This window comes from Rattus norvegicus, chromosome 6 (genome assembly GCF_021556685.1).
Source record: "Rattus norvegicus strain SHRSP/BbbUtx chromosome 6, alternate assembly SHRSP_T2T, whole genome shotgun sequence".
In the NCBI taxonomy this organism is placed as follows: domain Eukaryota; kingdom Metazoa; phylum Chordata; class Mammalia; order Rodentia; family Muridae; genus Rattus; species Rattus norvegicus.
The window spans coordinates 32,371,162-32,394,621 of record NC_141539.1 but is presented as its reverse complement, the minus strand read 5'-3'; the positions used below and the strand labels follow the sequence as shown (position 1 = coordinate 32,394,621).

The 23,460-nt window shown below is 47.1% G+C and overlaps 2 protein-coding genes across 9 annotated transcripts in view; one reads left to right on the top strand and one right to left on the bottom strand.

Moving 5' to 3' along the window:
• Nucleotides 1–566, top strand: part of Hadhb (hydroxyacyl-CoA dehydrogenase trifunctional multienzyme complex subunit beta) — a 34,097-nt gene extending 33,531 nt beyond the window's left edge. For 5 of the 6 annotated variants that reach the window (XR_015621679.1, XM_087552220.1, XM_087552221.1 and 2 more), the window contains one exon: nucleotides 51–563. Coding sequence is in view for 5 of the 6 variants with exons in the window: in XM_087552220.1 (XP_087408346.1) it covers nucleotides 51–86 (36 nt within the window). In the remaining variant the exon portion in view is untranslated. Of the gene's footprint in view, nucleotides 1–50 lie in introns of all 6 variants that reach the window. The other variant, NM_133618.3, reaches the window with a different exon arrangement.
• Nucleotides 567–9,388: 8,822 nt separating this feature from the next.
• Adgrf3 (adhesion G protein-coupled receptor F3) lies at nucleotides 9,389–20,957 on the bottom strand. Of its 3 annotated transcripts, NM_001414912.1 has the most exons (14): nucleotides 20,852–20,957; nucleotides 19,547–19,607; nucleotides 19,047–19,187; nucleotides 18,489–18,665; nucleotides 17,798–18,016; nucleotides 15,948–16,157; nucleotides 15,136–15,279; nucleotides 14,788–14,984; nucleotides 14,060–14,239; nucleotides 11,876–13,249; nucleotides 11,417–11,458; nucleotides 11,273–11,335; nucleotides 10,839–10,894; nucleotides 9,533–9,664 (listed from the first exon to the last, which is right to left on the bottom strand). In NM_001414912.1, the coding sequence occupies exons 1-14, from the start codon at nucleotides 20,939–20,941 to the stop codon at nucleotides 9,640–9,642; spliced, it is 2,979 nt and encodes a 992-aa protein (NP_001401841.1). In that variant the 5' UTR covers nucleotides 20,942–20,957; the 3' UTR covers nucleotides 9,533–9,639. The 3 variants fall into 3 exon arrangements, with proteins under 3 accessions (XP_087408651.1, NP_001401841.1, NP_001100182.1); XM_087552525.1 differs by lacking the exon at nucleotides 19,047–19,187 and having other exon boundaries at nucleotides 9,389–9,664; nucleotides 20,852–20,922; NM_001106712.2 differs by lacking the exons at nucleotides 11,417–11,458; nucleotides 20,852–20,957 and having other exon boundaries at nucleotides 19,547–19,798.
• Between the last annotated feature and the right edge of the window lie 2,503 nt (nucleotides 20,958–23,460).

Sequence of the window (23,460 nt, the reverse complement as noted above, 5' to 3'; positions counted from 1 at the left end):
CTTCCACCTTTCACTGCTTCCTTAGTCTGACTGAACTTTCTTCTTCACAGGGTCATGCTATGATTGTGGAAGCCTACCCAAAATGACTGCTCTGGAAGGAGGCAACTGATCTCTGCAGCACTCGCACTGGGCAATGCCATTTCAATGCACTACCAAGTGATACCTGCAGTTCCTAGCTCTTCTTAGGAAACAACATTTGTGGCCTTCTCTTAAATATTTTGCGGTCAAGCCTTGCCAGTGTTCGAGCTTTCCGATAATCACAGCTTCTGCTCTCTAAGTTCCAGACTATCACAGATGTGTACACAGTTCTTGTTATCTCTTGTCTCTAAGACTAATGACTGCCAGCTGCTTGGAGAGAGGTTAGCTGAGGTTTAGAACCATCTTTGTAACATTTGCAGAATCTCCTCCTTCCTGTCAGTGTCCTACAGAGAATTATTTTTTCTAAAATACAATCCAATGTGCCTACATTAAGTTACTATAGAAAAAAATAATCTAAACATCTCCTAAAACTGACTTGCTTAGAGACATGTTTGTTGACCTTAATAAAGTAGACATGTATTAGAGGATGGTGTGTAGTCTCTTTATCAGTAGGAAAAGGGCAGCTTTTGTAACTATTACAGTCAGTTGTGAAACTGCCAGGAACGCTTATAATAGTGTGTTTCCCTCAGTTCTTTTTTTTTTTTTTTTTTTCCCCCCGGGGCTGGGGACCGAACCCAGGACCTTGCGCTTCCTAGGTAAGCGCTCTACCACTGAGCCAAATCCCCAACCCCTTCCCTCAGTTCTTAACTGAAGCAAATTGTTTTTATTGGAGATGCTCCTGTTTGTCAGGGTTGATGTAATATATAAGAACATATTTTACTTTGGCTATTATAAACCCTCTCAAATTCTTGACAACTGTGCTACATAATCACATTTATGCTGTGAGAGTTGTAGCTTCAGTTACAGACATTTGTTTGAATGTTGCTCAAATGTATGGAAGTTGCTATCAGAATCACCCTGGTCATCCGAGCACTTTTAGGCAAGGAACAGGGTTGACCTCTGAATAAGACCTGAGAGTCCTACTGACATTTCCCCATAGTTTTCCTGGTAAATTAAGACATAGTATGTATGTATGTATGTATGTATGTATGTATGTATGTATGTATGTATGTATGTATGTGATATTTGCGTGGTGCTGAGAATTAAAGTCAGGGCCTAATGAATACTAGGCAAGTGTTCTACTATGAAGATGAGCTTCATCTTCTGCCTGTAATGTGAGGTGTATGTGTTTGTTTTTAAGGTTCTTCTGAATCCAAACTTACTTTTAGATGTCTGACCAAAATTTGCTCAATTGCATTTTGTAATTTATGATTTAGTGAACTTTTTGAGTAATTCTGTCTTGAAATCTTGCTGGAGATAACAAGTAGTTTTCACAAGCGGCTAGCTGACGTGATACTGCACGCCTATGTTTGGTTTGTATTTACCACATGTCGTACGGTAGAAACAGGCTTTGAGGATGATGAGCCTGTCAGAGGGAAAAGGTACCAGGACTTACCCAGTGTCTCCAGGAATGCTTTAGGAAACCCTAGAATCAAGGAAGCAACAGCAGCACCACTAACCAAACTTCAGAAACATTTCGTTCCCAAAGTTATTTAAATACAATAGTTTACACATGAAATTAACCTTGTGAGTTACAAAAATTAATTTTGTAAGTTGGGGAAAATGGCATTAATCAAAAGCACTCCCTTCGGCTGTCCACTGGCTCAGCAGGTAAAGGTGTTTGCCACCAAGCCTGACAACCTGAGTTTAATCTCTGGGCCCCACATGATGGAAAGAGAAAATATAAGTTGTCCTTTGACCCTACACGAGTCATGGAATGTATGCACGTATGAGCACACCCTCATGCAGAATAGGTAAATAGTAAGACAGCAGTCTTAATCAAAAACCCATCGACAGAAATAAAACATGGCACTTTTACAGGTATGCCATGTATAAAAAGGCTAGTTGTATAATACATTTCCTAATAGCCAGGCTAATAAATAAGGTAAGTTTTACAGTTATCAAATATATAAGTACTAGTCTTATGCTTCCATTTCTTCTGTTGTAAAATACAGGGTGATTATCTTAGTTACTGTTGTACAGCTGTGAAAAAACACCATGACCAGGACAGGGTATAGAAAGAGCATTTCATTGGGGGCTTTTTTAACAGTTCCAGAGGGTTAGTCCATGATCACCAAGGCAAGGTGTGTGTCAGCAGGCATGCATGGTGCTGGAACAGTAGCCTAGAGCTTACATAGGCAAGAGGCAGACAAAAAGAGACTGAGTCAGGCTTGGACTTTTGAAACCTCAGAGCCCACCCCTATGACACACCTCCAACAAGGCCACACCTCCTAACCCTTCCTAAACAATGCCACTAACAAGGGGACCAGGTTTTCATGCATATGAGTCTGTGGGGTCCATTCTTATTAAGACCACCACAGTAATTATTCATATATCTAAAAGCTATACACTTTGTTGAACTTCTGAGACTAGGTCTTGCAATGTAGAATGAGCTGGGCTCAAACTCAGATCCCTTTTCCTCAGTCTCCCTAGCACTGGGATTAAAGGCATGTTCTTGGCACATGTGTACCCTCAACCTATTACATACAGAACACCCAAAGAAAAGTCAACTCCAAATTAAGTTAAATATATGGGGTAATTTCTTCCTTAAAATTTAGGAAAATAATGTCACTGTGATCTTAGATTGAAGGGAGAAGGGAGCTTATTGGAGAAGACATTTAAAGCAGTAACCATTAAAGTTCTATAAATTTGCCAATATTGGGCTAGCAAGATACCTCACTGGGTCAAGGTACCTACCACTGAGCTGGCTGACCCGGAATTCAGAATCTACGTGGGAGACTGAGAGAACCAGCCCTCACATATCCTGTAACCTCCATGTGTGCCATGAAATGTGTGTCCATCCCACACAAAATCTAATTAAAAATTAAATTTTGCCTATGCTGAAATAAGAATTTTTGTTTTCCATGTGCTTAGAAATATAGTGGACATACTTTTCAAAGATTCTAGGCTATGCAAAGAATTGCTACAGAGCCAGAAGATAGAAAACATGTTTAAAAGAATGACAAAAGAGTCATAGTAGAATTCAGAAAGAAAAAAACAAAAACAAAAAAACAAAAAACAAAACAAAAAACAAGCCCCTAAGACCATGAGATTTTACTTTATAGCTACCAGGTTGGCAAAATCAACCAGACTTAAGATACAAAATATTGGTAAAGATATAAACAACTTCTTTATTTTGTTTTCTTTTGGGTTTTTTGTTTGGTTGGTTTGTTGGCTGGGAATTTTTGTTGTTGTTGCTGGTTTTTGTTTTGTTATGTTTTGTTTTGAGGCAGGGTCTCACTATGTAGGTCTAGCTGTGCTGAAACTCACCGCATAGATCAGGCTGGCCTTGAACTCAAGAGATCTGACTACCTCTGCCTCCAAGGCTCTAAGATTAACGGTGTGTGCCACCAAACCCAGTGCTTATTTTTTTAAGATTTATTTTTAATTGTGTGTATTTTGACCTATGAGTATGTGCATGTTGGTGCTGTTGCTTATAGAGACGAGATGTAGGATTACACCAGAGCTGGAGTTTAGAAAGCCATGAGCCACCCTGTAAGTACTGGAACTGAACTTGGGTCCTCTGCAAGCCCAGTGCAGACTGGGAGAATACAAATTGATAGTAATTTTGGGAAAAGAGCCGGACATTGTCTTGAGCATTTGGATATGGTGCAGGGTCTATAATCCAGCACTTCTCTTAGGAGCCTTCCCTGAAGAGCACTCATGAACCCAGGAAGGAAGCCGGTCCCAGGTGCTCACAGCAGCACCGCTCTTCAGATAAAGAGCTCTTGTTAACTGGTAGGTAAGCTTATAAATAGAACTGATTTCTAAAGATGCCAACAAGTGAGGTAAAAGGTAATTTATAAAACAAGGAAAAGAAATAGCAGATAATGCATTAAGTAGCTACAGTCCAGAAGTTGGAACTAGCCCTCCCCGCACTCTGGGCTGGACTTTGTGACCCCAGCGAGTAGTTTGTGGAAAGTGGGGAAAACGAGTGTGTGGTGGATAAAGGGCAAGCACCAGCTGAATCCAAGATAACCCCAGACACTCAGAATTAGTTGGAGCACAAAAAAATACCAGGCAAACTGAAACGAAGGGAAATTCTCAGAGCGCGTGACTGGTACGGAAGAACTATGAAGGTCATGAGAGACAGTTGTGGAGGTTACCAAAGAGAACAGAATGGATTGGGTTCTGGGACAGACAGCAGGGGAGGGCATTAATGGAAAAACTGGTGAAATCTGAAGTCTGGAGTTAACAGTTTTTAAAAAAACACAAAACAAGCTAGGTCTGGTGGTACAACCTTTAATCTCAGCACTGAGAAGGCAGGCATAAGTAGAGTTCTGTGAGTTTAAGGCCAGCCTGGTCTCTGTGCAGAGTTTCAGACTATCCAGTCTTTAGAAAATAAAATATCCAGGACTAGGGTGCAGTTCACTGGGAGAGTGCACGCCTCCTATGAATAAGGACCTGGGTTAGATCCTCAGCTAGACAAGAAAAGGGCAAGCAAAATAAAACCTGTATAGAGAAGGTCAGGTGGCATTGGTTTTGGTGACAGTTTCTTGGATACAACACTATAAAATATGAGCAACAAGAAAAAGATGGGTAGATTTCTCTGCATCAAAGACGCAATCAAGAGTGAAAGGAAGCCAGGTGGTGGTGGTAATGCCTTTAGTCCCAGCACTCGGGTGACTGAGGCAGGTAGATCTCTACAAGTTAGAGGACAACCTGGTCTACAGAGTTCCAGGACAGCCAAGGCTACACAGGGAAACCCTGTCTCAAGAAACAAACAAAATTCCTACAGTTCAAAACCAGAGAAATGACCTGGGTGAGAATGGGCAAATAATTTGAATAAATATTTCTCCAAAGGAGTTAGTGAATGTCACAAAAACATACTCAATGCCATCAGGTATAGTGGTCTATCTTTTGAATTACAGCATCTGGAAAGCAGAGATGGGGAATCTCAGAGAATTCAAGGATTCGAGGCAAGCCTAGTGTACAAAATGGATTCTAGGCCCTGTAAATGAAGAAGAGGAAGAGGAGGAAGAGAAGGAGAAAACCCCAAATATCACTGGAAGTGTAAATCAAAGCCATAATTACACATTACACACACACACACACACACACACACACACACACACACACACACACACCCCGAAAGGAGAAAACCCCAAATATCACTGGAAGTGCAAATCAAACCCATAATTACACAATACACACACACACACACACACACACACACACACACACACACACACACACACACACACACCGGTACTGTACAGAAAACTCCTTTTCTCTGTCCTACCAAATAGCCATTTGGTAATGGAAACTTTGTTCTTCTGTCTTCTCATTCAGACATTAATCTCTCAGTCTGTTATCTTATGGTCATCTCTGATTCTGAATAATAGCTCACATTCTTCCTGTGGTCTGTATAGTTCATTCATCCAACAACTACTCTTGGCTAAACATTGGGCAGTCTAGGCCACGGTACCTAATAAAATAGGCAAAAATTCTTGCCTTCCTTACCTAAGTCAATGAAAAGAATTCTAATTCTTCTCAGCCATTCTCCTAGCCTTTCCTCAGTTTTTACATTTTCTTTCTCTGAGATAGTTTTACTATGTAGCCCAGGCTGTACTCAAATTCCTGAGTGCTGTCACAGAAACACATCCCCTCACTTGCTGTTTCTCAAATTTTGCAGGAACAGGTTTCTCAGTGACTTCTAAAAATTATGAACAAAGTATTAATAATGATATGCATATTTGATTTTTAATTTCATTTTAGAATTTTCTAGTTAACATTTTGTTACATATAATTATATGTAGTTTGCAACATTTTTTTAAAAAATGTATTTACTTATGTATGTGAGTACACTGTCAGTGTCTTCAGACACACCAAAAGAGGACATCAGATCTCATTACAGGTGGTTTGAGCCACGATGTGGTTGTTGGGAATTGAACTCAGGACTTTTGGAAGAGCAATCAGTGCTCTTAACCACTGAGCCATCTCTCCAGGCTCTGCAACATGTTTTGATGAAGATGTGTGTATGTGTGTGGAAATGATTACTAATCAAGCTAATTTTTCTGTCACCTCACATAGCTGGAGTGTGTGTGTGTGTGTGTGTGTGTGTGTGTGTGTGTGTGTGTGTGTGTGTGTGTGTAATAACAGTCCCTCAAAGCTGTTCTCTTAGCAAATTTGCAGCACACAAGATTATAACTATAGTTCTCACATCAGCTCTCTGGACTTACTCTTCCTACAGAACTGAAATGTGTCTTGTTATATTAGAACTTTGGAAAAGTTCTGAATCTTTTGCATACTTCAACATATAAACTGAACAAAACAGGAAGTGTGACTTTTGAGGAATTCTAGCTGTTGTGTAGCTCAGGGTGGCCTGGGACTCACTATGTAGCCCAGGGTGGCCTAGAACTTGTGCTCTTCCTGCCTCATTGTTCTGAGTACTAAGATGGCGGCTAAGGAAGCTTCAAGGTGTCATTTGGAGTTTTGCTTTGGTAATCAACTGTTTGATCTGACAGTCCTCTCTACACGAAAGGGAAAGGAACTTACTGAGTCTACTCCAACTCCAGATGTTGCCAATAAGTCTAAGAGCCTCTTCTCTTTCACAACAATGCATCCATCTAAGGTCAGCACCACAGCTAATATTCCTGTCATCCCAACATGTTCTTCGTTCCTCCAACCCATCCTTCCTCTTCATCGGAATAGTTTCTAGCCAGGCAGTGACCACCAAGTATACCTTTAACCCCAGCATTTGGGAGGCAGAGACAGTAGATCTCTGAGTTCAAGGACAGCCAGAGCTACACAGAGAAACCCTGGTCTTGAAAAAAAAAAACCCAAAAAAGTAAGAAAGAAATGTCTCAGATAAATAAACCAGTGACAGATTACATAGTTCCAGGTCAGCCAAAGTTACATAATGCCCCCGTTTCAAAACAACAATAAAAACAAAGTGACAGAGTACCTTGGAGCCATTTTTAACACTTCGGTCCCTCTCTTTTTCAGAAGGCATTTGTACAATCCCCAACTCTCACAGTGTGATGCTGCCTGCAAGCTCTGTTGGCTTAGCTCCATAGCTGAAGTTCCCCACATTACTGATCACGCAGCAGCCCTGCATATAGATCCATCCTAACTGCTCTTACCCGATGCCTCTTTGAGGGGCTGTGTGTACTTACACTGGGGTGCGTGCAGCCTTGGGACATTTACCTGCTCACTTGCCCATTTGCTTTTTAAGCCAACTTAGAAATGGAATTGCTTTGAAGTGTGTTTTATTTGTCTCTGAGTGAAGCGCCCACCTCGACCAGCAAGGAAGATGCAACACTGTTAGATTCTTCTCAACAGCCTTTATTGCAGGAACACCTCATTCTTGATACGGGGGACCCCGAGGAACAAAGGCACTCGCCTTAAATACAAGACAGACTGTGGCTGTAAACTTGTCCTCTGGGGATTGGTGGAGTATGAAATACCTTATTAGCATGAATATCACCCTGGCCTTGTAGATGCCAGAGGAATGCCAAGGACACGGCTTTAATGGTTGTATACCACAACCAACCACTAGATGTCAACGCCATCTTTAGCCGCTCCCAATATCTGAGGACTTCTCTTATGGTGTCTCTGTCTCTCTGTCTCTCTGTCTCTCTGTCTCTGTCTCTGTCTCTGTCTCTGTCTCTCTCTCTCTCTCTCTCTCTCTCTCTCTCGGGTGAGAGCCAAGTCAAGGCTTAATGTTGTTTCATGCACTAGTTCTAATGTGTGGTTGTTACCAGCATAGCATGCATTGGACATGAGTCATTGCTTGAGAAGGAAAAGGAAATCCCCATTTGCCAAAGCACACTTGAGAAGGGAGTCTCCCCTGCATCTATAGGGAACATGTATTAATTTATATGACCATTTTTTGTTACATTTATGTATTTGTGTGGGAGTGGGCATGTGCATGCCATGACATTCAGACAGAGGTCAGAGGGCAGCTTTGGGGAGTCAGTTTTCTCCTTCCACCATTTGTGAGTTCTGATGCTCAAACTCAGGTTGACAGGCTCACATGCTAGCACTTTTATTTGCTGAGCCCTCCAATTTTAACAGCAAACATTTCATCCCATTTTATCAAAATATCCATAAATCTTGTAAATTGGAAATATTGACTTACCAGAAACTTTCATTGATTTTATGTAACATTTTCTCAAAAGCCTGCCACTCCCTTGGAGTTCTATCAATTGGTCAGATGTCTGATTGTCCTGTCTTCTTACCCTTCTGTCTGTCTTGCCTTAGCTCAATCCTGTCACTTTCAGGCGTCATTCAAATGTGCCTTTTTTGTTTCCATACATATTTCTCTGATATATATGTTCTGTAGATTGTTTTTAAGTTAGAGAAAGAAGAACTCTGGCTGTTCCTCTGGGGAACTGGGTTTGATTCCTTGCCATTTCATGGTGGGTTGACCGTTGATAACTCCAGTTCAGGTGATCTGACTCCCTCTTCTGACCTCTTAGGTACTGGACATATGTGGTGCACAGACATACGTGCAGGCAAAACATCCATAAACAGAGAAAATGAACAAAAAAGAACGAGGAAGGGAAGCTAACAGAACATTGGTTTGGTTTTGGAGACCGGGTTTTTCTGTGTACTTGGCTGTGCAGGAATTTGCTTTCTATACCAGGCGGGCCTCAGGCCTGTTCCTGGGGTTAAAACCTCGCACCCCCATGCCTGGCAATTACAGAATACTGTGTATGTTGTAAAAGCAACATGTAAAGATTGGTATAGACTTATGGCTACTTCAGAGACATTCTGGCCACTCCCAGATCTTGGCTAAGATCACAGTAAAACTGGAAGTTTATATTCTCTGAGTGGAAGTTCTAAAGTAGCCATGGACTGTTCTACTGTGAAACACACAGGCTCGCGTGTGGTCAACTTTTTATTGTGCTTATATAGGTAAATGTAAAATTGTTATAAAGCACTTCCCAAAGTCTGAAATTACCTTTTTCTTTAAACTTATTTATTATATATATATACACACACACTGTAGCTGTCTTCAGACACACCAGAAGAGGGCGTCAGATCCCATTACAGATGGCTCTGAACCACCATGTGGTTACTGGGATTTGAACTCAGGACCTCTGGAAGAGCAGTCAGTGCTCTTAACCGCTGAGCCATCTCTCCAGCCCCTGACATTACCTTTTTACAATGGTACTTTTTATAGTCAGTAATACAAAACATCTGGGTTCCTCCCTTGTCAGCCTGAACAAATGTATTTTTATTTCCTACCTGTTTAAGAGAGTACCGTCAAAAGTTTCACTGTTGCTGAATTTCCAGTCACCTGTTTTGTTTTGGTTTTTTTTTATCTTTATTAACTTGAGTATTTCTTATTCCAGTCACCTGTTTTACTAGTTGAATTTGCTGTGGCTTTGTTTTCTATGAGGTGTATGTGCCACTTCACAGACTAGTAAGTGAGCTCTTGTGCTATATTTTAGAAGCAGTTTATAGTAGTAAGAACTTTGTAACTAAATACTGCCCCCAAAGAGAGAGAATTCTGCCCTTCGACTTCACTGTCTGGAAGATCGCAGGTTCCTGTCAATCAGCCATCTGTTCTTCATAACTGTCGAAAAGAAACAGCAAAGACATCACTCAGGAGTGACATTAAAGACATTTCCCTTGCATCTGTCACACGCACTGTTGGGTACAAAATACACTGCTGATTACAGCTGTTTTCCTTGTAGTTCTTTGGAACGTTGCCTTTGTTCGGTTGTGTCTGGGTCTTCTGGCCAAGGCAGGCTTTTTCATCAGGTCACTTGGTGGCTCTAGCCACCTTTTTCAGGCCTCTTGCTTGGATACTTCAGGGGCCATGGACTGCCAAGGTACAAGAGGGCATGTCTGTGGCTGGTGAAATGAAGCTCTGCCTTTGTTGAGCAGGAGCCTTGGGCGGGAAGAGTGTCTTACTGCCTGGTGGGTTCCTCCACACACACACTCTCACCTCCCTTTCAAGGAACACGAGGTCATGTGTGGTTCTTCTCAGAGTGTCTTTCCTATCAGACAAGGTCAACCTGAAGTTTGGATTTGGGGGTTGGGGGGTAGTATACTTTGCCTCACCTGCGTAAAAAGCTCTCTTCTCTGGGTATCAGACCCCAAAGGGCAACAGTAAGCCACTTAAGACAGGATTGGTTGGTTTAACACACACACACACACACACACACACACACACACACACACACACACACTATATGATATGTAGTGTTGTTGTTTGGACAGGCTCTCACTTTGTAGCCTCCTAGATTGGGCTTGAACTCTTGATCCTCCTGCCTCAGACCTGGGCTTAATGACCATACACACCACACCTGGCTGAGGTGAGGGTCTTTCCAGGTAATTTAAAAGTTGCTGTCATGGAAAGGGAATCTCTGGAGTGAGCTGGATCCTGGTTTGTTGATGGCTTTGCCTCTGCACTGCTGCTCACCCAGAGATGGCCACGCCCATGGGGGAAGGCTTTGCCGAGGAGCTGCTTGGCCAGAGCTAGGTGTGATGTTGTGAAATCCAAGGCTGAGGCAGGGGGATCACAAGTTCATGGCATGTTGGTTAGGGCGAGTCTGAGGCCAGCCCTGGTGACTTAGCAAGAGACCCTTTCTCAAAAGGAAAACGTAAAGATCAGGATGTAAATTAGGTGTCCAGGTTCCGGATTTAACCCGCAGCATTGCTAGGCCAGACTTGGTTTGTTGGCCCTGGCTCCTGCCTCCTTCACCTCCACTACTCACTCTGCTTCTGAGAAAGCCACTTCTCACCTGGCAAGCTCACTTCTTTCTCTGCTGTGTTCTGAGGTGCAGCTTTCGTTTGTGACCTAGGGGAAAGTGGAAAGGCCCAGTTGGGGTGAGCATTAGTATAGCCCTCCCAACTGTAAAGAGGGTGTGTCCATTTTGACTTTCTTGTTTGCTTTCCCAGGAACTTCGGTGTCAGCTAAATAGGTCTCACAGGGCCGCCCCCCCCCCACACACACACACTCTCTTTTCCCTCCAAATGTTAGCGAGGAGCAGAGCACCTCCAGGCATCTGGGTGGTCATCAGGGACCCCAAATCCTGTCTGGAGAAACTGAGTCTGAAAGCTACTTTGCTGTAGAAAGAACCCCCAGTTCTCTCTTAGCCAGGCCCCTCTCCCCGGGAGGGCTGGAGAAGGGCCCGCCAAACCTCACAGTCAGCCAGCAAGGCTTGGAGCAACTCACCATGGAGATGGCAGAGTTAGAGGACCGGCTGCCTCGCAACCATTTGCGCAAGGCCTCTAGTACCTGAAGGAAAGGTAAATATGTTTATGTTGATCACACTCAAGCCTCTAGGTCAGGCGCGTGGGGAGCTGGCTGGACACTCACCTTCTTGTCTGTGAGGCAGCCAAACACAAAGATGAAGACACCCTGGGGAGAGGGGGTGGGGAGCTGGTTAGGGAGGGAGGCTCTCTTCTCTCCTCGTGTCTATTCTCAGACCTCCTCTCTAACCAACGTCCTAAGTTACCTCTTCCATTTCTATGCACGTGTGCACCATTTGGCATTGCGTGTGCAGGTGCCTGTGTACATGCTACACTGTATATGTGGAGGTCAGAGGACAGAGTGAGGGAGCCAGTCCTTTCCTTCCACCGTCTGGGGTCCAGGGATCAAGCTCAGACTTGGCAGCAGGTACCTTTACCTGCCGAGCCATCTTGCTGACTCTCACGTGCCTTTCTTAGGAGCTGGGATCTATATTTGGTCCTTCTAAGACTGGTGAGCCTGGTGATTGGCAGTGACTTAGACATGTAAAAGGCCAGCTGGTATAGCCACTCCGCCCTGGGCACCTACCTGGAGGCTGTTGAGAATGACAAAGATGTAGTGAAAGACCAAGGAGCCTTCAAACAGAGTGGTCACGCCCAGTCCCCAAGTCAGGCCAAAGATGGGCGTGAGGATAAGCAGGGCTTTAAGCACTCCCACAAGAGCTTGGCGCTTCTCCACTGCAGGCCCCTCTGACAGCGAAGGTCTCAGCAGCTTCAGCACAGCAATGACAAGGACCAGCCCGTTGACACTAACGATGGCCAGCACCGGCTCGCTGAAGGCGTGCAGCGAGACGCCATCTCCGCTCAGCAAGCATTTCCCCTCCCGCAGGTATTTCCTTTGAGGCAAGTAGAGGCCCAGGGTGACACCTGCAAACCCCAGTGGGCACAGGTAGCCCAGGATCGACATCATCGAGAGAACCAAGGGCTTGGACAGCTGGTGGAAGACAAAAAGCAGCTGGTGGGCCAGCACCAGGGCCTGTGCCAGCATCCAGAAAAAGGTGGCCAGGTAGAAGAAGTGACACAGGAAAGCAGTGGCCAGGCAGACCAGGCTGTGGTACCCTGACGGAAGCCATGGGTTCCCCAGGAAACATGTGTCTGCGACCAGCAAGCAGATCACCATGTTGAACAGGGCGGTGTGTCGGAAGAAGGCAACTTTGTTCCGGACCACCACTCTCCACACCAGCCGGTAAATAACCAGGCAGACGAGCAGAGCCAGGATGGAGGCCCCGACACCCACCTGGCTCAGCAGGTCCAGGAGGGGGTCTTCTGGGACAGCGTGTTGGGACATGAGGATAGAAAAGGCTGTGAGGTGCCGGCAGACGCACTGAACGGCGCTTGCATTGGCTGCCTGTAGCTCACACCCTTCATCTGACCAACCTCCCCGGCCCTGGAAGGCATTGTGGTCCCAGAAGACACAGTGCAGGGTTCCGTTCATGTCTTCAAAGTCCATGATAACCTCTGCCTGCGTGAAGTCCTGGCCATCTGCTGTGATGGAGATCACAAGAATCATCCCTGGAGTGGCGTATGAGGTGTCCCGCAGCCCTTGTCTATAGTTGGAGGGCAGCCGGGAGTCCAGCTTTTGCAGTGCTAGGCTAGTAATTCTGACGTTAGTTCCATTAAGGACCAATGGGGCCAGTGAATGCCATGGAATCCGTGCCTGCAGGAGGGGCGGGGCGGAGGGCATTTGGTAGCCAAGAGGAGAGGAGTGTCTGAGGAGCTGGCTCTGCAGTAACACATTAGATGAACTGAAGGAAAAAGGATGCTGTTGTGGGCTCACACTGTGGACCAAGGTCTCCACAGCCTTCAGGAAATCTGAGCCCATAGAGGGCTCCTGGGCCCGAGCCAGAGTCCACAGAGAGCTGATGTTCACATCTAGAATCTTGTCTGTGGTAGTCAGGAGGTCCTGCAGTGACCAACAGTGGGAGCGGTGTGACACAGGGGCATTAGGACCTACAGACCCCACCCTTCCTTCCATGGCAAGACCCAGAGTGGCAAGAAAAGGAGACAGGACAGGTCTGTGGGGAGGCCTTCTAGTGGGACGGATGGAGCACTGTTCACCAGCTACAGGGGCCTCGGGTTCATGGTCTCCAAATCTACACCCACATCCTCCACCCGATGCCTCTTCTGCCCCTTGCATCCCTTGGACCTCCCAGGTCCTACAAAGGTCCTTCTTCAATTCCGCAACTTGTCCAGCTCTGCAAAGCTGGGAGTGGCTAGTGGTGGCGAGTGTCAGGGAGTACTCTATGCTGAAGTCGAGAGCCACCTGAGGTCTGAGTGGCCAAGTGGTCTCTGCAGTTTAGAGGCTGACGGGAAAGGTGTGTGGTGCTGTTCCTGCTACTTATTCTTGATTTGTCTGGGTACAGCAATGACAAGTGTGCCCGAGTGTCTCTGTGAGTACTGGGTTATCCTATATGGTGTGTTCGTGTATATCTCTCTCTGTGTGTGTCTGTGTGTGTGTGTGATGTTCCCATGCTGTGTACCCACGTGTGTCTCTGAAGCTCATGCCTCCCCACCCCTTCTGGCCTCCCAGCAGCAGGCTTTCTTTGTTCTCCATGGCTTTGGAGATGTTTATAAGAACAGAGAAAGCAGGAACCCTGGCTCTAAGAAGGTCCCTGTTGGGCTGCCCACGATGTCAGAGGGCAGAAATGTTCATCACGAAAGAGCTTCCACCTGTACCACCCAGTAGGCGCCCACTATGGCTCTGAGACCTTACCTTCAGAGCTCTGTCTGTAAGCTCCGTGCTTGTCTCGGCTACTACCTTGGCAAGTAAGGTCACAGTGTGCAGCATTTCCCGTAGGTCAGACGGGGTGCTGACCACCCCCACCTGCCTTTGCAGCTCCCTCAAGATCCGTGGCACCTGCTCATTAGGCTTCCCCTGGCCTTCCAGCAGCAGCTGACAGAAAGGACAGCGGGAAACGGGTGGCATGAAAATCCTCACCAGGAATGGACCCCGGGACAGCTCCTTGCCCCTCCGCTCTGCACCCGTCAGAGGAGCAGGAAGAAGAGGGAGTACATGGCCAGACAGAAGGAGCAGATACTGAAGTTAAAAGGACAGATATTACTTGGTGGGACTGTGGTTTGAAACAAATACCCCCCCCCACACACACCCATTGTTCCTGGAGGACCCACTCTTCCTTTCTAGGTCTGCGAGGGGTTCAGGTGAGAGAGGCTGAACAACATGTAAGCTAGCAGCTGGCATCAGAATCTGAATTCTGAGGGGAGGAGATGGAAAGGCATGGAGGGAGGGAGGGAGGGAAGGCAGGCAGGCAGACAGACAGATGGGCAGTCAAGTAGGCAGACAGACAGGTGGGCAGTAAGGTAGGCAGCCAGACAGGTGGGCAGTCAAGTAGGCAGGCAGACAGACAGACAGGCGGGCAGACAGACAGGTAGGCAGGCAGGTGCAGTAAGGCAGGTGTAGTTTGCAGGGAGAGTCAGCTTTACCTTGGCTTTAGAATACAGGTCTAGGATTTTTGCTTCTGTGCAGCTGTCCTGGACTGGTCCCCAGATGCCATTGGATCCACAGAGTCTCTTTACCACACCCGTCTTATTCATAGGACATGGGGCCTGTGCCATGAAGCCAGCCTTGGTGACATTCCAGGCAACCACCGAGAAGTCCTCAGGGCAGGTAGTGTCTCCATCTGAAGAAGAACGGGTGAGGGCTCAGCAGCCACCATACAGCTGGAGCTTTTGTTTCAGCCGGAACCTATGCAGGCTGCTCGAGGCAGAGAGACGGCAAAGGGGAGGCCCTGTGTTTCAAGAACAAGCCTACAGGACCCGAGGCCCACATACCCTGGATGATCGTGATGGAGACAGGAGCCACGAGGGGAGCCAGGCTCTGACTCTGAAGGGTGCAGGTATATGTGGTATTGGCTGCTGGGCAGTGTCGTACGGCAAGCACAAAGCACTGGGAATCCGGCATGTTTTGCAAGGAGGCTGAGGGCAGGAGAGAGGAGAAAAGTGAGCCATCCCTGGCTGAAGCCGGTGGGGGCTAAGCAGGCCCTAAAAGACCACATCAGAGTGATCTTCGAGGACAAAGACTGAGGGCAAGCTGGGTGGTATGGCAGCATCCAGCTACGGGTTCAGAATTCGGGTTTTGCTGAAGTGCGTCCTATTGGGTCTCTAGTCCGGGACTCAGTTTCAACCTAATTTAAAGTATTTGTTCTCGCTCTTCATGTGGCATTTTAAAAAGATTCGTTCTGGTTTTAACTTTGTGCACAGTTATGTAACCTTGTGTAGAGATATACATGTGTGCACAGGTGAGCTCACGGGCGAGCTTCAGGTCCCCTGGGCTAGAGTTACTGGCATGGGTGTTGGGAACTGATCTCAGGTCCTCTGGAAGAGCATCCAGTGCTCTTGCCTGCTGAGCCATCTCTCCAGACCCCCACCCTTCATCCCCACCCTGGGTTCCTCCTTTTTAAAGACAGGATATTATTAAACCGACGTCATGGAGTTTACTGCAGGAGTCGAGGGGGCAGTGTGTGATGGAAAGGCTCTATTATCAAGCAGGGAGTGCTCTGATGAACATGACTGCCCAATGCCCATCTGTAGCCCGTGCTGCCTGGAGGGGCCAGCTCCTTCACTCATCTCTGGTAGTCTCCTACCTTGGCTGTCCTCCCCAGGACTCCAGGTAGCAGTGTAGGCCATGTTGGTAAGCGGGATGCAGCACCTCAGCTGGAAGCCAGTGGAGGCAGCACAGGAGATGGACAGCTCCTCTGGGAGGCGAACCACGTCTTTCTCCTCCAAGGGCATCTTCACCACCTGCCGCAGCCTCCGCCTGAATCCCTGGGCCTCGAAGATGCTTTCATACTCACCTGCAGAGGTATACCCACTGGACCTGGTGGCTCACCCAGGTCTGCCTGTAGGCTAGCTCTCCACCACTTCCTAAGTCACAGCCCCAGGCCCTCTCTGTGCCAGGACCTTACTCTCAGCCATAAGGTCCCAGGATAGCCCTTTTGGAAGATACTCCCTTGCCCCTAGAAGAGAGATCTATAAAAGATGCTCCTGGCTTGTCCATTTTAGCCAGTGCTGCTGGATTCTAAAGTGAGCCCCTACCCCCATAATGCTACCCAGTCGGTCAGGATCTGCACCGATGTTTCTCAACCTGTCGGCCGAGACCCCTTGTGGGGGGGATCAAATGACCCTTTCACAGGGGTCACCTAAGGTCATTAGAAAACACAGATATTTACATTATGGTTCATAACAGTAGCAAAATTACAGTTATGCAGTACCAGTGAAAATAATTTTATGGTGGGGGTCACCACCACACGAGGAACTGAATTAAAGGGTAGCAGCATCTGGAAGATTGAGAACCACTGCTTTAGACAAGCACCAGTCTTTTCTCAGTCGGAACTGAGTGGTCTGGGTTTTTAACATCCCCCATATGATAAACGTTTTTAGCCAGGAGTATTTTGTTCTGAAGAGCAGTAACGATCAGAAGATTGACAGTTTTGCACTTGTGTTTGTATGTCTGTGTGCATGTGCATGCACACACGTGCACAAGGATGTCTGCGTGTGGGGATGTGCCACAGCATGTGGGGGGGTGTCAGAGGGCAGTCTCAGGTGTGGGTTTTTATCTTCCACCTCGCTGAGGCAGGATTTCTTTGTTTGATGCCATATCTTCTGGGCTCTTTTCCCTTTCTTTCTTTCTTTCTTTCTTTCTTTCTTTCTTTCTTTCTTTCTTTCTTCTTCCTTCCTTCCTTCCTTCCTCTCTCTCTCTCTCTCTCTCTCTCTCTCTCTCTCTCTTTCTTTCTTTTTTTTCCCCCGGCTATCAGGAGGTTTCATGTAGCTGCTGGTAGGGAGCATGACCAGGAGCATCTCATCCTCCTGCCTCCGCCTCCCAAATGCTGAGAATATACCTGGTTTATGAGGTGTCAGGAATTGAAGCCATTGCTGCCAACCAGTGCGGCCCAGGCACAGCCACTTTAACATCTGAAAGAAGGCCAGCTGCTCTGATTCTTAGAGGCAGCACTAGATGTCACCACCCATTCCTGAGAGAGCCAAGTGACATCACCTCGTGTGTGTGTGTGTGTGTGTGTGTGTGTGTGTGTGTGTGTTTACATTGTCATGTATCAGGACAACATTGAGTTGTTGTGATGCTCTGAAAGGGTTTTAGGAACCCCCAGATTACAGTGTGAACAGTTGGCTGTTGCTGACCCATACTATGAGTCTTTGCTTTCCCAGCGAATGGAAAGATGGAAAAAGGCTAAAAAGGGGTGAATGGAGGGAGAAAAGGAAGAAAAGGGAAAGAAAATGGAGGGAGAGGTGAAGAGAGGCAGAGAAAGAAGTGGGTAGTTCATGCCTGTGACCTCAGTGCTTGGCGAGCTGGAGGCAAGAGGATTGCTGTGAGGTTAAGGCTAGCCTGAGATAGAGTGAGGTTCTGGGCTACAGAGAGAAATGACTCTGTCTCAGGAACCCCGTGGGAGAGGAGAGAGAAGAAACAGTTGAGGGTTACCTGTCCAGTGACGGGACATGTGGGCGATTTGAAGACCAGCCTGGCTCTCATTGGACGTCTGGAACACATTGGTCCCTGGCCATAGTAAGATGGGTCTGTGGTTCTCTGACTGTCTCAAGTACCATCTCAGGTTTGTAGCCTTCTCTTTCTTGAGGAGAATGAGGTTCAGGGTGTTCCTATGCATTTGTAGCTGTGAGTCCAGTGTCAGGTTCGCAGGAACTATAGGGAGGGGAGAGACAGGGGCTAGAGAAGGGCCTTAGCTAGCAACCCCTCTTCCCCACCTTCTGAGGCCTGACTCTCCACATGCCTCCCCGCATAACTACCTTCATGGCCATGCTCAGGTATCTGACTGTGACTGCTACACCCCAGCCTGGAAGACCCTCCCACTGAGAATGAGAGTGGCAAACTCTCTGGCTTATGACTTCCACTTTCCAGGGACTTGGGGCTCCTGAAGCTGCTTCAGAGAAGGTCCCCTTGTCCACGTGTCCCCAGAGCTGCTGTCATCAGTTTCATTTTTCAAGTCCCAAGCCCAGGTCCAGGGTCTTGCTGAATAGTTGACTTTTTCCCCCAGCCGGAAGAACAGCTGGGTTTGGACCAGAAACACAGGTCCAAAGTACAGGCAGAAACCAGCCAGACAAACAAACACCGCAACAATCCAGATACTAGTGTCCAAGTTCCTCACCCTCCTTACCAGGTGGCAGCAACTGACAATAGCCAGGAACTGGACCGTGGAAGCTGAGACATTCACAGGAATCTCTCTCTGACCTGTGGCCACAGCAGTTGGGGTAAAGGGAGCAAAGTGTGGTGTTCCATTGGTAGTCAGGGTGGCAAGTGCAGAAGCTAGTCCCGCTGTGGTCGACATGACACTCTGTGACCGAGAGAGGCAGGCTGGCTAAGAAAATGAAGTCTCAGGGCTGGATGACACTAATCCTGAAGTCCCAGGAGATCAGGCTTACCCACCCAAGGGGACTTCCTTTGCAACCTGGACTGAGTAAAGCAGGCCGTGCCTGGCAAGGACACCCTGGTAATGTTCCTCACACTCTGCCTGCCTCCTGTATTCTCTGCTCAAATTAGAATATGGGGACATGAACAGGAAGGGACAGGTCGGTTGGGTAAGGAGATGAGGATGGTCATGGGCCAGGGACAATGACGTAGGGAATAGGAGAGCCCGCTGCATCTTGGGCAAGCTGCCTAGCTAGAGAGTTGGGAATCTGTGTGCTGTCCACAGAGAGCCCCATGCAACTGCTACCTGTTGTGAGGACAAGGGCAGTGATCATTCTGGAGGAAAAGAATGCCAAGACAGTAGGAAGTGTGAAGTTCTCAGAGAGCTTTGGCGGCAAGGCTCTGTTGGAAAATTCCAGATGGACATAGCTGGTGACCAGCACTGATTCTATAGAAGCAAAGGGGACATCAGAGAAGAGGCAGTGAGGCCCCAAGCTAGTCCCCTTTTGCCTTAATATACTCAGGTGGTCATTTCTGGGGGCAGAGGCAGACGCCATCTCCCACAGCCCGCCTAGGTGCACAGAGGCTGCAGGACAATGACATCTCCCACCCTAGTTGGGGATGCACTTTGGTCTATGGTTCCAAGTTGTCATTGCCAAGTGCATGTGTCTTTCTAGGCCTCACAGTTGAAGAACTGGAGTAGGCCCTCCCAGAGCTTGTCTTCTCTCTGCCTGCCTCACTGTACCCCCTCCTGTTTCTTCCTTTACCCTTCCTTGATACCCCTGCCCCACCAGCCCCTCCACTCACCCCCTACTCGACTGAACTGGTTCAGTTGCTGCACAGATTTCCCTCCAGACAGACTGAGCTCCTAGGAAAAGACAGGGAAGAGACCTCTGAGGAGAGAGGCTGGTCCCAAGTTCCTCCCAGGCTACCTCACGGGCAGCCTGGCTATTCTGGTGTGACTTGGTCTCTCAGAAGCTCTTCTTTAGGTCAGAGGTCAAATGTAAGTATCTGGAGGGAAAAGGGGTCATTCAGAAATGGGGGACAGGGGCACAATTCCAGGGACCCTGTCAGGGCCAGCAGCCTCACCCAAAACCAGGAACCAGGCACACCCTGGGAGTCAACATGCTTTGCTTAGCTCCTTCCTGAATTTACCTGTCCCTGGGCCTCTAGGCTAATTGAAATGGCTGAGTCTAGGAGGCAAGGATCTTGCAGAATAACCCACTCTCTCCTCTCAAAATCATGTACATGTGCACCTAACACCAGGTGGCAGCCCACACTTGCAATCCCAGAACCCAGGAGCCTGAAGCAAGAAGACTATAACAAGTTCAAGGTCAGCCTGGGCTACAAAGTGAATCTTTATTTAAAAAACAAAACAAAACAAAAACAAAACTAACAACAATCACTTCCAAAATATAGATAATAAAACCAAAAGGAAGCCAGGCACGGTGGTCCATGCCTGTAATCCCAGCCCTTAAGGTAAGGGAGGAGGAGTATCACTTACTTAAGTGTAAGAGTTCAAGAGCATCCTGGGCAACGCAGCAGAACCACACAGGAAATAAAAACAAGAAAGTGCACAAACACTAGGAGGGCCCCTAGGTACGGATATAACAAACAGATGTAGACAAGGATAGGCTATAGGTAAGACAGAGAAAGCTACAGAGAGGGATTTAGATCTGGGGATTACAATGGATTTGGAGATATAGATAAATAAATAAATAAATAAATAAATAAATAAATAAATAAATAAATAAATAAATAAATAACGATATTGCCCCTTCCAGGGAGAAAATGGGTCATAAAAGGCAAGCCTAGGCTTGACCGCTTCTCCTCAGACTCTTTCCCATCCTCTCTGCCAGTAACCTTCCAGATCTGCAAAGGTTTTCTTCTCATTTCTCTTTAAATTGCTAGCATGACCAGAAGAGCCTGTATCCAAAGAGCAGCAGGTGCCATAGGACGTCCTGAGGACTCAGGAAAAGCCATGGAAGTGTCCCCTCACGCTGAGCAGGAAGACCGCCTTCTTGGGGGTCCCTTCCTTCCACCTATCCTTTTATCCCACACCTTGTGGTCCCTCACAACTTGTCTCCCCAGGGCCCTCACCCCAGTACTTACCGACTGGGCTGTGGGGACAAATGTTGACTCCAACTCCAGCAGGGTAAGGGTCATGGCCAGGAGCAGCTGGGAGAGAGCTAGAGAGGACATGGCTTGACGCAGCAGTCCCTAAAAGCCCTGCAGCTGTTTCATGATGCAAATTCCCTCCCCCAGAGGGAGGGAGGAAAGGCTAGGGGGAGCCTGGCTGAGTTTACAGAGCAAGGGCCACAGTCTGTGATTCAGTCAGACAGATGTGCTTCCAGGTCGCTGGGGCCACCTGGACCCCACATGATCCTGTGAGAGGAATGTGCCCTGCTTCCCCTGCGCTCTCCAGGAGGAGAGGACACCAGTGCCAAGTCACAGAAACAACAAGTCACAGGCATGACCCTTAGGGTCTAGGAAACTTTGAAGCCTCCAGGAAGTTAGACCTTCAAAACTAAAACCAAGGTCAGAAAAGACCATAAAGGGGTCATCGAGATGGCTCAGAGGGTAAAGGAGCTTGCTGCCAAGCTCCACAATCTGAACTGGTCCCTGGAACCTACATGGTGGAAGGAGAAAACCAACCCTTGTTCCGTCAAACACCTTGCCTGGGTCTCCTGTGCTGGTATGTCAGAATACCTCAGACTGGGTAATTTTTTGTTTTGTTTTGTTTTGTTTTACAAGACAAGGTTTCTCTGTGTAGCCCTGGATGTTCTGGAACTCACTCTGTAGACTGGGCTGGCTTTAAACTCAGAGGCCCACCTGCCTCTGCCTCCCCAGCGCTGGAGGCAAAGATGTGTACCACCAAACTGGCAGACTGGATTCTGTAACAAATAGAAACTTACTTGGTTTACTGTTTTGGGTGTTAAGGGGTTGCATGTTTTGAGGGTTTTCACACATGGCAGGAGCATGGTATAAGAGGGCATCTTGAGAGACTAGAGAGCCAGAGGGCCAAACGCTTTCCTTTTTGAGGTAGGATCTTACTATCCTAGAATTCACTATGAATCAGGCTGGCCTTGAACTTACAGACCATGCTGGCTTTGACTCACAGAGACTTGCTTGCCTCTGTCTCCGGGTGCTGCAATTAAAGGCTGTTGACAAAAATTAAAACATTTTGGCTTGAAGATATGGCTCTGTAGTCAGGACCAGTGGCTGTTCCTCCAGAGGCTCCAGGGACCCACATGGCAGCTCACAAGCATCTGTAATTCCAGTCCCAGAGGATCTGGTGCCCTCTTTTGGCCTCTTCAAGTACTACATGTATGTGGTGCATAGATAACACACACACACACATAAAATGAAAAACAAAGGGGGAAAAGCCTTTAAAAACGAAAACATTTGAGAAACTTGTAAGTTATAAATGGAAACTTCCTGCTAGCTAGAGAATGCACCGAAATCTGTCCTCAGTTACGTACTGAAGCAGTGTACCCAAATACCTAACACCATGACATACCCATCAACTCACTAGTAACTCATTAGCAATGGAGATCAGCTCTGGGGACCAAAGACCGGAGAGATGGCGAGGAGCCGTGATGAACAAGCCAAAAGCTCCTAACTACATTTGGCAGACAGTTGACACCATTAACTCCTGGTGCTGGATATACGGATGCTGAGTTCCTCTGACTGCCTGTTATGGTTAATATGGAGGCCGGTAAACTAAGGGGGGGGGGAGGAGCCTTTCTAGTCACGGTTTGGATTCACAGAGAGATTTGAGTCATCTTTTGATTTTTTTCCCCTGATAGAGAAGTTTGATCCCGTGTGTTTTTGTGTGTGTGTGCGTGCGTGTGTGCATGCGTGTGCACACTTGTGATAGATATGGGCACAGAGACATGGATTTCATCATGGTATTTTCATACATATTTACCCTGATATTTTGTTTCTATTCATTCCTATCCTCCCCCGTCCCACCCCTTACCTTCTTGCTGGTCACTGTCTTCCTCACAAATAGCCCCTTTCTTTTTTTTTTTTTTTTTTTTTTTTTCTTTTTTTTCGGAGCTGGGGACCGAACCCAGGGCCTTGTGCTTGCTAGGCAAGCGCAATACCACTGAGCTAAATCCCCAACCCCGAATAGCCCCTTTCTAATTTCATGTCTTATCTATTGATTTTTTTCCTTTTGAGACAGGGTCTCATAGATCAGGCTCGCCTTGACCTCCCGGGGCTTATCTGCCTCTGCTTCCTAGTGAAGAGATTAAAGGAATACACCACACCCAGCATGACGCAGGCGGTTCTGCTGTCCTCTTCTCTCACCCTTCCTCTCTAAAGGTCTCTTCCTCCTCTTTCATAGTCTCTTTTTAATCCCCCACTACACACACACACACACACACACACACACACACACACACACACACACAAGTCTGCACCAGAGAAAACATACAGCCTCTGTCACTCTGAATCTGGTTTATTTTGCCGTGACCTCCTGTTCCACCTACTTTTCTGTAAATGTCATGACTTCTTTCTGTCCATGCACTACGTTTTCTTTATCCGAGATGGTCAAGTAAGCTGGTGCCATTTTTTACTCTACAGTGAATACTGCAACAGTTGACAAGGGCACACAGTTTCCCTGTGGAGTGTTGACACAGAGTCCTTCACCTATATGTATATCCAAGAGTATGACAGCCGGGTCTGTGGCAGCTCCAGTTTTAGCTTTTGGGGGC

Excerpts from the sequence above, each read along its gene's own strand:
- Adgrf3 (NM_001414912.1), bottom strand. The coding sequence starts at position 20,941 with ATGTCCTCTCTAGCTCTCTCCCAGCTGCTCCTGGCCATGACCCTTACC. Across the intron at positions 19,188-19,546 it reads CCAGTTCAGTCGAGTAGGGG|AATCAGTGCTGGTCACCAGC; the intron begins GTGAGTGGAGGG and ends TTGCTTCTATAG. Across the intron at positions 16,158-17,797 it reads CATGTCCCGTCACTGGACAG|GTGAGTATGAAAGCATCTTC; the intron begins GTAACCCTCAAC and ends ATACCTCTGCAG.